Below are 12,376 nucleotides of genomic sequence, written 5' to 3'. Positions count from 1 at the left end.
AGTATTACCTGGATCAGCCACTGGGTTTTCATTCTCCCTCCACACAAAAATTATTTTGTGATCTGCCAACTACTTCCCAGAGCTTTAGAATGCCCTTTAAATATATTGCGTGGCTGGCACTGCTTTGCCCAAAACAAACATGCACCTCAGGCTTGTGGACTATAGTTCTTTCAGGGTTTTCTAGCTGCCATCACCTATTGATATTATTTGATTTGCAGCCTCTATTCAAAGCAAACAAACAAAATCTCACAGCTTCTTAGACCTTCCTCCACATAAGCCACTGATATTTACTGGGAGCAAGAGTGACAGATAGAGCTCTGTCACGCTCGTACTCACCTGCCTTTAGAAATAAAAACAAATGTTTAGCAAATAATTTCCTTTCAAGTTTTCAGCCTGCTGCTCCAATTTTCCTGGCGTCCCTCCCTGGAGCATCTGATGCTTTCTCCCATGGCCACAAGCACCAGCCAGGATGGTCAGACCCTTTGTGGGTGCTGGTGGTCCCCACAGCAGCATCTTTCCCACTGAATCCACTGCCCAAGAAGTGCACGGGTGGCTCAGCTGCTTGCAGACCACCCAGTTACCAACCTGCTTGAAATAAGCTCCAGCTAGAGGATGTTTAAGGTGTTAAATGTGTGGGCCTGTCCCGGGGGCATCCCAGAATAATGCCCTAAAAACACCTTTCCAGACTCTTGTTTGGCTGGTCCCTGGTATAGCCCTGTGGAGCCTCTGCCCTCCCCGGTACAATATTGAGCAACCCACCAAGGATGGGCTTCTGGGCTGCTGCCCCCAGGATCTACTGACATGCACGTCTTCCTCCAGCCGTGGTCACGTCGATGTTTCCTTTAGCTGAGAGCCAAACCCCAGGTCCACAACTGTATTTCAGCCTGAAATACCAGTTCAGGTATTCACTTTCTGTTCATTTTCCATTGCATATTTCTGGACACTTCTGCCTTCTGCAGGAGGCTCTCCTCTTCCCAGCAAGCCCACAGGCTGCCCTTCATTTCATTTGCCCATGATAACTTCCCACACGTTAACGTCGGGTGAATCTCTACCTCCAGACATTAATGGCAACTTTCCTTATGGCTTCAGCGGATCCCAACAGGACTTGCTTTATCATGCCACCAGAGTTATCCAAATGCCGTTTTTACTGAGCAGCTGCAAAAGGTATTGTTATTTGTTTGCTTTTTGTGTCAAAAAGGAGCTACCAAGTGTCTCTCTGCAGCAAGTTGCTGCCACAAAATTGTTGGGTTTAAAAAAAATGCTTTAAGTCTAGTGAAGCGAATAAATCCTTATGTCTTAGCAACAGCTCCTTGCCTATATCGAAGGTGGTGGTGGTTCAAGAAGCAGCTCTTTCCAGGAGTTCCCAACAGGACTAAAGCACCAGCTACTGTACAACATTTAATTCCAACAACACTGTGGACCAAGAGCAACAAAATCTCACTGCACGGTTTAATTTCTTCCTGAAGGAAATCTGAATGGTCATAACGACGATGAGCACTCAGCTCCCTGAAAAGCCAGCATTTTTTCCATAAGCCCTTTTAATGCAATTATAGGAATAGACCTGGGCGATTAAATTAGATGTCTAGGTGTCTTATACGTAAAGAAAAAAATATTTCCTTTTAAAGGCAATCTAGCCTGCACACCAGAGAGTAACAGCAACTCCATACAAGACATGGATGTGGACTTTTATTGTTCCCCACAACAGGGGGGACAATTGTGATATTGAGCACTTTATCACTGTACACAAACTTGACATCTGCATCTGACTTTGTCATGAATTAAAAATGAAGCAGAAGGCTTCATCTGATTAGAGTGTAGCTGCAGTCACCATAAGGAACCAGCGAGCATCCCTCAGGTGAACAACCAACAGGGCTCAACTGTATCTTCCTGGGGTTTTTTTAAATAATATTTTCATAATATACTCTGATTACAGTGATGCCTTTATTTATTTATTTCTGCGGGAAAGGCAGTAGTAATTAACTTGTACCATGGCCTGCAATTTACATGTTAAAGTTTACAATGATTCTGTCATAAGGCCGTAATAAGCACCATTTTACAAGGGAAACTCAATAATTGAGGGATTGTTTTGCTCACGGCTTGCTGCAAAACCTGGGCGAGCTTTTGCTCATGCTCCCTCCTGCTCTGTGCCGGCACACCGCCGTCGACTTCGGTGTGGTTCGGTCTGATCTGCATCAGGGTGAGAACAAAATCCGTCAGTCTGGCTCCAGGGGAGCTGATACAAGATCAATTTGCCTTGCTGCCTCCTCGATGACAGCCTGCAAGCATAACTAAAACCAGTCACGGGTGTATAAACATAGTCTGACATTTAATACAGAATAAAATACACCTTTAGAGGTGGTGGCTGCTTGAGCCAGGCCTTCACATATATGCTTTTTAGGGAGCGAACACATGGCGTTTGTCCCAAATACTGTTAAATTTAACGGGTGAACACCCCTCTCCTTACTGACCTTGCATGCCTCCTCCGTGTGCTCCTCTGGGTCTCTCCCTGCCCTTTGCAAGTCCCATCCGCAGGATTCAGCTCCTCTAACGTCAATGTGCGAAACAGCATTTTCTAAACTACTGCAAACAAAACTATGCGAAGGATGAAAAATAATTAGCCATGTCTCAGTGTCTAATTTATTTGCATTGTTTAGACAGAGTAGTTAATCATTGGTAAGACCACAACATGTTGTGTGAATTTGGATTATAACTAATACATATTGAGCAGAAGGTTATTAATTACATTTAAAGGGAGTATTTGATATTATTATTATTGAGAAACCAAATGCTATTAATTATATTACAATGCTCTGGCAGAACTCCTGTGGCAATACTGTGCAAAAAGCTGTTTACTTTTAGACTCTTTTTTTTTTTTGTTGTTCTTCAGAAAGGAGGTACTTAGGGCAAGCAAAAGGCACCACGAGCCAAAGTCCCGTTCCCATTAACACTCCTGAAGCACTGAGTGATATTGAACGGGTCAGCGATGGTCTGCATTTTTTAACGGTTTTTAAATATAGGGTAAACTTTTCATTTGCTTAAAATAGTTGGTCTGCTGAAATGTCACTTATTCCCTTGGGTTGGGAATTGGCAAAGGACAATCTCCATGTGGTCCCCACCGCTGGGCCCAAATCCCCAGAAAGGACATCTGAGGGATGGAATCGGATCCCAGATTTAATTAGAGGGGCAGTATTTCCAAGCGTTCCCTCTCTAAAAAGGCTCTTACCTGTAGAAAAGACAAGCTTAGGGCATATCTTTTTTTATTTAAAAAGGGAATTGGATTAATTCAACTGAATTTTGCATTGGAATTGCACTATTGCTTTGATAGTTTAGTTCCCTGAAAATTGCAATAAAGGCTTTGTAACGCTACATTTTGTCCCCATTTGTCTTGGATACCATTGCCTTGCCTTTGGCACAATAAAAATAATCTTTAAAAATAGTACCATAAATGGATTGACTTTGACCTTCTGAGTATCTCGTCAATAAAATAAAAATGATAAATCTGTTTTAGAGTGCCACTGGCGTAATATTAAAGCAGAGTCATAATCTGAAAAGTGACATTTGAAAGATGATATTATGGGGAGGGGTCTTATTCTCTGTCAGCGGTGTCACATAAATATGCTCTATTTACAGTGCAAAGAGGTGATTTTGCTAACTGCCAGGCTCGCTCCCGAAACCAGGTTGTGCAATTCCTGCGATGTGCTCTCTGCCTCTTACATCATCATTAGCAATTAAAGATTGCTGCAGCAAGAAATTAGCTGAGCCTTCTGGTGCCAGCGCATGCAGCAGAGCAACTCCACCTCAGTCTCCTCCCGTGACCCACTCTGCAGTGCGAACGCAGCAAAAATGGACTTTGCCTCATAGAGAAATGGCTAAGACAACCAAGAAAAGGCCCTTTTTTCTACATGATCAGCTTTTTGAAAACAAACAGCTTCTAAAAGAATCACTGCAAGGCTTCTTTTTATTAGGTGATAAGAAACTACTGAATATTCTGTAAAAAAATCAAGAGATGTATGAAAACAAACAGGGCAGGCGTGTAAACAAACATACGTCGGGGGCAGCAGTTTTGATTGAGACTTTGCGATGCATGCACAGTAGCTCTGCTGCATTTGGCTTTATGGGTACATGCCTCAGGCGAGTCTGACCTGTGGCTTGAATATCTGCAAGCCTCGCTTGAGTTTATTTCTAAGAACCCACGGTACTGTTAGTTTTTCACCATTTCTTTTTCTCTTTTTAGCATTTCCTGGTTTTATTATACTAAATATGGATATAAAAGTATGTGAAGTGCACTTTATACTTGAGCATCAATTTATATCGTGATTAAAATGCCCATGCATATAGCAAACTAAATTAAAAAAACATATGTTTTCAAAGATCACTAGGCTTTGGAACCTCAAAACATTACTTGATTTCTGAGGAGGAGCAATTCAGATGTTAATCCCTAAAACTAGACTGAGATCCCATTCAGAGGGTTAAGATTTCTGGTTCTGATTCAGGTATGATGAAAATCTAGATAACTAAAATCTTTATGGTACCAAGCTTCCAGTTTTATATATTTAATTGCAAATTTGATCTTTTCCCAGTGTTTGCCTTGAAAATTAGCCCAGTCCTAAACTGAATCCGAACATAAGAGGATGTACCCCCCTTTAAGCGGTTATTAACAGTATCCAATTGACTCGAATTAACTTATTTAATCATTGTCCTTTTTCACCCTTTCCAGCTCCCGAGTGCTCCCCGGAGGGACACCGCGTCCTCCGCAATCCCTACCGCAGCACCAGGTTTGACTCGCTGGAGCTGCAGCGAACGGCGATTCAGGACCTGGTTTGTGACCACTCCTTGCCGCCAGCATGGTACCGTTTCATGATTGACGACAGGCCCGCGGAAATGCCAACGAGATGTGTCGAAGTCAGTAAAACTTAAGCATTAACCCTGGTGAACCTGAATAAATCCTTTGATGTAATTTTCCTTTCCAGCCACCTCTCTACTCTCATAGCCAGTAGACTGCAATGGGGATAGGTGAGTGGTAATGGGAAAACACATTTCCAATAATAATAATAATAATAATAATAATAATAATAATAATAAAATAGTACTGCCATATCCAAGGGCAGTAGTCAGAGACCAGGATCCCTATGGACTGGGCATTATTCAAACATAAAACAAGGTGTTTTCCAACTCCAAAGAGAGATCCTTAGTAATCCACATACGTCACTGTAAGTTGTACTTTTTTCAAGCAATTCTATTGCTTTAAGAGTGGATTCTGGAACCTGACTCTTTCTCCATATAATTTATAGTGAATTAGGAATATGTCCTTATTATGAAATCGGAAGGGAAAAATCAGAAAAAATGAACATGAAAAGAGATTCTTTAGTGATACAGAAGGAAAAGCTAAATTTGAGTCTTTTTCTGCTATTACCATTTCTTGTATTATTTAGTTTTGTAAGTATGCTAATGGCTTTCTAGAGCAAAAAAGCTCCAGCACATAAGACTACTCTCTAAAAAAGACAAAACAATAATTATCTTGTTTTATGTGTGTTTAATATGTATGACAATAATGTTTAACTTGCAACCATTGCTGCCAGAGCAACTTGAGACCCTAACTAAAGTCATTGCCATCTCAAATAGCCCAGCTGCAGGAAGTTAGAATAATTTCAAACACACTGTTAAACAAAATTATTCAGAAACTAATAAACTAATTACCATAAATGACTTTAAAGATGAAATATTCAACCTAGAGTACCAGGAAGTTTAATATTAGGCGACACTACCCTAGCTGGAGAGCCTTCTCAAAATTAGCAAACAGTATTTCATATCCATTCAAAATGGACCTGTGAACCTGTCACAATAGAAGTATACCTTAATAATCTAACGTTAAATGAAATGTTAAGAGATAATTGTTACTTCTGTGGGTTTTCTAACTCTCTGCATACACAAACTATAAATCTAATTAACGTGAACAAATTGGCATGATTATTATTGAAATATTCATTTCATGGCAGGTCGTCCTTGAATATGCCAATGCATTGTGAAGTTTATTTTTACAGGTTACTCTAGAAGTGTGTATATATGCTATAAAATTATTTAAATTGCCATTGTATTTCAGCAATTTCTAGTATGTAATAATGCTTGACTGTCTGAGATTTCTTTCCAACAATACATGCTTTGTTTTTTATTCAGGTTTGTAGAGCTATATTCATTAGTTTAGTTTCTTATCTTGTAACATAATTTTTGCCGTTGGTTTCTTCATTATCCTCTGAATGACAGTAAATCTCTGCTTCACCATGCTGATGAAGGATTACATCTGTTAGATGTCACAACTGGAAGAATAAGCTTCTTTTAGATCTTCACCTTCTAAATCTGCCTCTACGTTCTATCTCTTCCACTTAATTAAATCATTGTTTAATTTGGTTTTCCATTTAATTTGAGCAAAACCTCTGGAACAAAATAATTTAAATTAATAACTGCACAGCTTCCACTCCTTAATAAGCAGTTATTATTGGACATTCCAGCCTGGCTGGAGTGAGCTGATTTTAATTAAACGAGTCAACGACAAAATCCTGAACAGATAGAAGAGAAAAGAGACCAAATAAAGCCCGACAGTACAGCTGGAGAGTTAAAAAGAACATTACTCCAGCACCTTGTAAAATATATGCCTGGTGATATCCTGATGATGCTGGCCAGATACAATTAGCTGCTTATCGATGGATATGATTAACTTCTTAATTCAAAGTAATAGTAGGTAAGGATTCTTGTCACCCAATTGAGCTCAAAAGGGATTTAAACCATGATGGAGATTTAGAGGTCCTGCCCAGCTTGGGAGAGAATCACGGCAGGACAAATGGCGCATGTTGGGTGGGAGGTGAGCTCCCAGAACCGGCTGTGGTGCCTGGGCAGGGGTACCTGACTCCTTCAGACACGCTCTCAAAGCCTGTATTCTGAATCTTGCCACACAAAAACTCCACAATAAAAATGTGGCCCTGTCTGAATATTGTTTCATAACCACAGAAAGTATTATATTCAACAGAGAGCAGAACCAAGTCACATACAGAAGTTATGAGGGCCTCAGTCTACAACCATGTCACAGCTAAGACGCACAGCAACTTTTGTCATGAAAAACAAATAACAACTCTTAAAAAGCTGCTTCTCATCCACTAATTAAAAAAAAAAAGGTGAAAAACAAAGGGAAAAAAAGACAGAACAAAAACGCAAAAGCTTTTATGTCAAAAAATAGTGAAAACGTGAATTGTATTCCTGAGTTCATCCCTTGAATCCAACTGCTGTCCATAAACTTATTCCTCCAGTGGCAAAATACTTTTGATTGAAACAGCTTTCCAATTTAGGCATTGCCTGCTGAATGTCTCTTGGGAGTAACAAATGATCCTGACCTTCCTCCTTCTATTTCTTCCTTGCCTCTCCCCCTGCGCTCCCGAAGGAGGCCCAGCAATTACGGGATCCTGGGCATGCACTCTTGGCCACAGCCCCCTCCCCATCCAACACCAAATCCTAGCAGAAAAGCAACACAAACTTACAAATTTTATACCCCAAGGTATTGAGGCTGCTGCCTATAGATCACAAACAACAGTTTGTTCTTCAAGAACTGCCAACCTCACTGTGAAAGGCAAAAACACTAAAGGAAGAAAGCATAGGGAAGGTTTTACTAAGGTTAAGGTACTGTGCTCAGAGCAGGAGGCAGTACACAGGCATGGCCAGACCTAGTAGTAAAATGACCTTCAGAGGAAGAACAAAAGTGACATAAAAATTAAAGCTCAACAGAAAATCTATTGAAAATACAGAAAAGTATTTACCAGTCAATATAGGAAAGACACACCTTGGATACAGAAATAACTATTATCTTAATTCAGACTTCTGAATTAAAATAATATAGGGTATACACATACATCTGTATATATGTACATATGGGCAAGCCTCAGGAAAGGAATGAATGCTAAAAAGGAATGAGAGAGAACATAACCTGCTAACGTTATTGAAGATCTGCTCTACAGTCAGATAAAAGATCAATCTGTGGATTACAGAAGAGCAGTGCACGCTGCTATCCGTAATGCAAATCCAAATGCCATGCCACGCTAACGACAGGCAGGCCCTGCAACGCTGGCTCACAGCTCACGGTGAAGCCAGAAATATGGCTGGAAATGCACTTCTTCCCCTCATTTACATGGAGGTACAAAAGCACAGATTATACTCTGCAACCTTAAGGAAAAACAACAATTAAGAATTTGATTATGCAAATAGTAATTGTTTCTGGACCCAGCAATAATACTCATGATACCGCATGCACGAGTTGAATTCATTACTTCTCAAAGCAATGCTAATATTTCCAGCTTTGAGTAGTCAATTGCAAACCGCAAATAATAAGCTAAAAAGAAAGGTATTAAACCCAGAATCACTACTAGAACAACTGTCACTATCAAACACTTGTCCTCTGAAACAGAGGATTCGTGGTACCGTATTCCTTGAGCAGAGAGATTAATACAGATGTTACTGCACTGACCACAAAAATCACTGCACACCCACTGCCGAGGTGAGACACTGGTCTCACTGGTCTCCAGATCTTCTGAAATGTCAAAGTACCTCATCAGCCAGCAGTCCTCCCACAACACCCATCAATACAAAAGGCCCAGATGCATGGTTCAGCATTTCTATATGTATGCATACAAAACCATGCATACTACCAGGACCGACAGATACGCACCAGGTGCGTACCCACATACACACACAGACACACAGGTATATACGTGCACAGCACTGCATCCCGTCAGCTCACGTTCAACCTCTCAGAGCAGCCGCTGCTTCACTCTTGGTTTCCTCCCAGTCTTAAGGCAACCCCTCACTTGGGTTCACTTTATTTTCTGCAATCCTGCTGGCGTGTACGGCAGGAGCTTCCAAGGGACCTCTTGCACCACAGCAGAGGTCTACCTGCCCCAGGTGCTCATCCTTGCCAGCAGCTGAATGTGGTGGTCCGGAGGGAAGGGCAGGAGCAGGGCAATAGTTTCAGCTTTGCACCTTACCGATCTCCAGCAACCCCTGATTCAGGGGCTTCTGGATTCAGCCACGGGTTGTATGAGACTTTAAAGGGATTTCTCTCCCATGAGCCAGTCCAGTCACTGTAATTTTCTAGCATCCAGAATGCTGCAGCAAGGATTTCTACAGGTTACTTACGGATATGACACCCTGTTCTGGAAATGCGCAGTAACAATACCTGCCTGTGACAGTATATCAAGATTACTTCCAACATCCTTCTTCAGAAGTTTCATTCTCTAAATGAGCAAAACCATCTCCAAATTTCTATGTAAATGTGGCAGAAGAAGGACATGGTATGCAGTCAGGGCTGGTGTTTTCTCAACAGTTGCATTTTTAACAATATAAATTTACTTTTATATATACTAGGCTCAAACATAGGCTTAAATGCTAATCTTTGGTGTATAAAACAAGGTCATGTTAAAGCATATCAAATCTAACCTGCCTATGATGCTTAATATTGTAACCCCTGGAGAAGAAAAAGATTTACTTTTTCCCATACTCAGTTTAATTTCCTTCTCTACTTAACCTGTCCTAGAACATCTTATACTCACAATCAAAATGCAATAGCTCAACTGCATACTATTTTTTTATTTTGTTTCATTTTTTATTTTGCGCTGAGACCAAGCCTACTTTGATTTGCCATTGTTTTACGAACTTGAAAGCAAGTGACACTTGCAAGGTATTATTTCATGTTTTCATCTGTAATTCTCTTTCTCGCATGTATACGTGAATACTCCAAGATCATAATGGTAGGTATGAAGAGGTTTTGTTTTTCCTGTTTGTTTCTCAGGCATACAAAAAGCCTTCTATAGAAATTACAATTACAGCCTCTATTGTTCAGAAGCATGTACTTAAAAGAAACACAAGACAGGCACCGGTTTAATTGCTACTACAGATATTCCTGACGTAAACTGATTTCTGTGGAGCTGGGCCCCAGACTGAAATAAAAAATCTTATTTACTTTAACTTACTACAAAGAAATTCAAAAAACTAAGACGAAGTAAAGTTTTGAGTGGATAACAGATGCAAAATCACAATGCTTTAACTGCCAACCAACAGTATACCAAAAAGCCTTCCATCTCCATCTAACTAAAACAATGCATTTCTCACATATGGTGCTACTTATTTTTAACAGCATAATTTCAGCGCAATACCCAAGTGACAAGAACAATCAAGCTTGATTTCTTTGTGCAATTATAAAGAACCTTAGAGTGTTCAATCAATCAAACTAGTTGATTCTCCAAACCCCAACTAAATGGAAGGAGACATCATTGGATTAAACAATAATGCTTTGTCCCATTGTTTTGGCAAAGGGGGAACAAATTTGATTTTTTTTCATTTGGGTTTTATGAACTGAATTATTTAAACGATTAGCTGGTGCCTAATTATGAATCAAAAATACATAATGAATGCTTACCTGCCACATAGAGGTGTTGCGAAGATTAATGAGGTAAGGTTTATAAAATGCTTTGAAGATTAAAAACACCACTTAATTATAATTGGATAAAGTATGAAAGGATACTGAGCACTAAAGAAGCCTGGCAACAGCCTAAAAACTCCCTTTTGTGTTAGATAAGTTCTCTTCTGTGCCAGCCGTGTCACTGGATACCTAACACAGATGCACTGAATAACCTAAATTTAGGATTTACAACAATATCGTTTACTTCACTAACTTGCCATTACGTTGACCAGTTGCAAGTCCAAGTAAACATGTCAACTGAAGTAATCAAATGCTTGTGATCTCTTATATGGAGTGTTAATCAGATGGCGACTGCAGCTCGCCATCAAGGATGCTGCTTAAAGACATATAAGGGAGACAGGATTTGTAGGGAGAGAGTCTATTTCTCAAGAGATCTACCAGTATACTCAGAAATAAATGGACAAACTGTGGGCACAGACGTGTTTTCCAGTGTCACTGGTATTGTAGCTTATTTTTCTTCCTGCTGCGTAGCTTCCATTTTGAGTGAGAACCGTGGATATTTTGCACGCCACAGCAATAGCGCTGCCATGCAGTCTACGCTATGTAGACCACCTGGAGAAGCCCAGCAAAGCCACGGTCTGCTCCTCACCACTGGCTTCCCAGCAGACCAGCTCCTGCTTGCAAGAGACTTGCGGAGTTTGCTCTTCTGTGGAGGCAGCTGTATAATTCCTCTTCTTCATTTTGAAAATGCTGCTGAATTACAGCGTGAGATTCCCACAGCTTTATGCTATTCTTAGAGCAGCAATGACTGTAGTGATTGCAGGTAGATGCTATATCATAAATGTCAATCATTTACTACCTCTGTATTCAATTTTCTGGTTGCTCTCCCAAATGACTGCTACAAAATTTAATGCTAATTATGCCACAGCTGGGACTTGAAAATTTTGGCTGTTTGAAGTCTCTTCTCCTAGACTTTTTTTTTTTTTTTAATATTTTTTTCTTTGTTTTTTTCTGTTCTTAGATGTACCTCTGGTTGAATACCTGAATATACATTTGCCCTTGCCTTCCCACGTCTGTTTTCTAATTCACACAGGCCTCATGCAGCAAATCCTTTTGGCTGGCATGGGGCAATTTGCCTGACTCAGATGGACAGCGTGTAGCTCAAAGCAGAAAATAAATGCATATGTGTCAGAAAGCTGCCAGGAAAACAGAAATATTTGATTTATACCAAAATTCTTCCTTGAGCAGCCCGTAATACGTATCATAGTTTGTTACAATAACTTGCTTTCTCACATTCTGACTTTTCCTGGGTGCGAAGTCAGTCAAAAGGGTTCATTATTGCTTGTAATTTGTGCACATTACGTAACAAACTATTTCACTCAAACGGTTTCAGTGCAAGATTCACCAGAACAAATCCGGGGTGCTGCAGATGACAGCGGGGGGTTATCAGAAAGCCTGCACACAACACCGGCGGCTGACGTTAGCGGTGCTAATCCGTAATTTCTCTAGCACTGAAATGGCTCATAGACTTGTGGCGAGGATAAATACAAAGAAGGTGAAAATCACTGTTGTCTTATTTCATCGTTTTATTTTTTTCCTCTATATGTTAACAGAGGATACAGACCCACTTTTACGTACAGGTCACATTTTGTCTTTTTCCACAGCCAGGATGCACTTGCATCTGTCTATTTATCTACATGGCCCACAGCACAGCAGATAGATGGATGTCTCATTAATGAATTTATCTTTTCAGCACTGCTGCAAGGCAGGGAAGTACTATTACCACCTCAGCCACCTCTGCCTCTGGTTTAGAGATAAGGAAGCGAGGTGCACAAAGAGCGTGTGATTTGCCCAAGGTCAGGCAGCAGCCAGGGAAACTGAGGCACTGTGCATGCCTGGCCAGGGGCACTCCAGCAGCCA

General features: G+C 40.5%; 1 protein-coding gene across 1 annotated transcript in view; it reads left to right on the top strand.

The window, feature by feature from the left end:
• LOC309591782 (von Willebrand factor D and EGF domain-containing protein-like) overlaps positions 1-12,376 on the top strand; it is a gene marked incomplete at its 5' end in the record, with an annotated part of 180,394 nt that overhangs the window by 33,719 nt on the left and 134,299 nt on the right. The window contains one exon of the mRNA XM_082314548.1: positions 4,718-4,902. Within this exon, the coding sequence (XP_082170674.1) occupies positions 4,718-4,902 (185 nt within the window). The remainder of the gene's footprint in view (positions 1-4,717; positions 4,903-12,376) is intronic.

This window comes from Platalea leucorodia, assembly GCF_965183815.1.
Source record: "Platalea leucorodia genome assembly, chromosome: 5".
In the NCBI taxonomy this organism is placed as follows: Eukaryota; Metazoa; Chordata; class Aves; order Pelecaniformes; family Threskiornithidae; genus Platalea; species Platalea leucorodia.
This window is presented reverse-complemented; position numbering and strand designations above follow the sequence as displayed.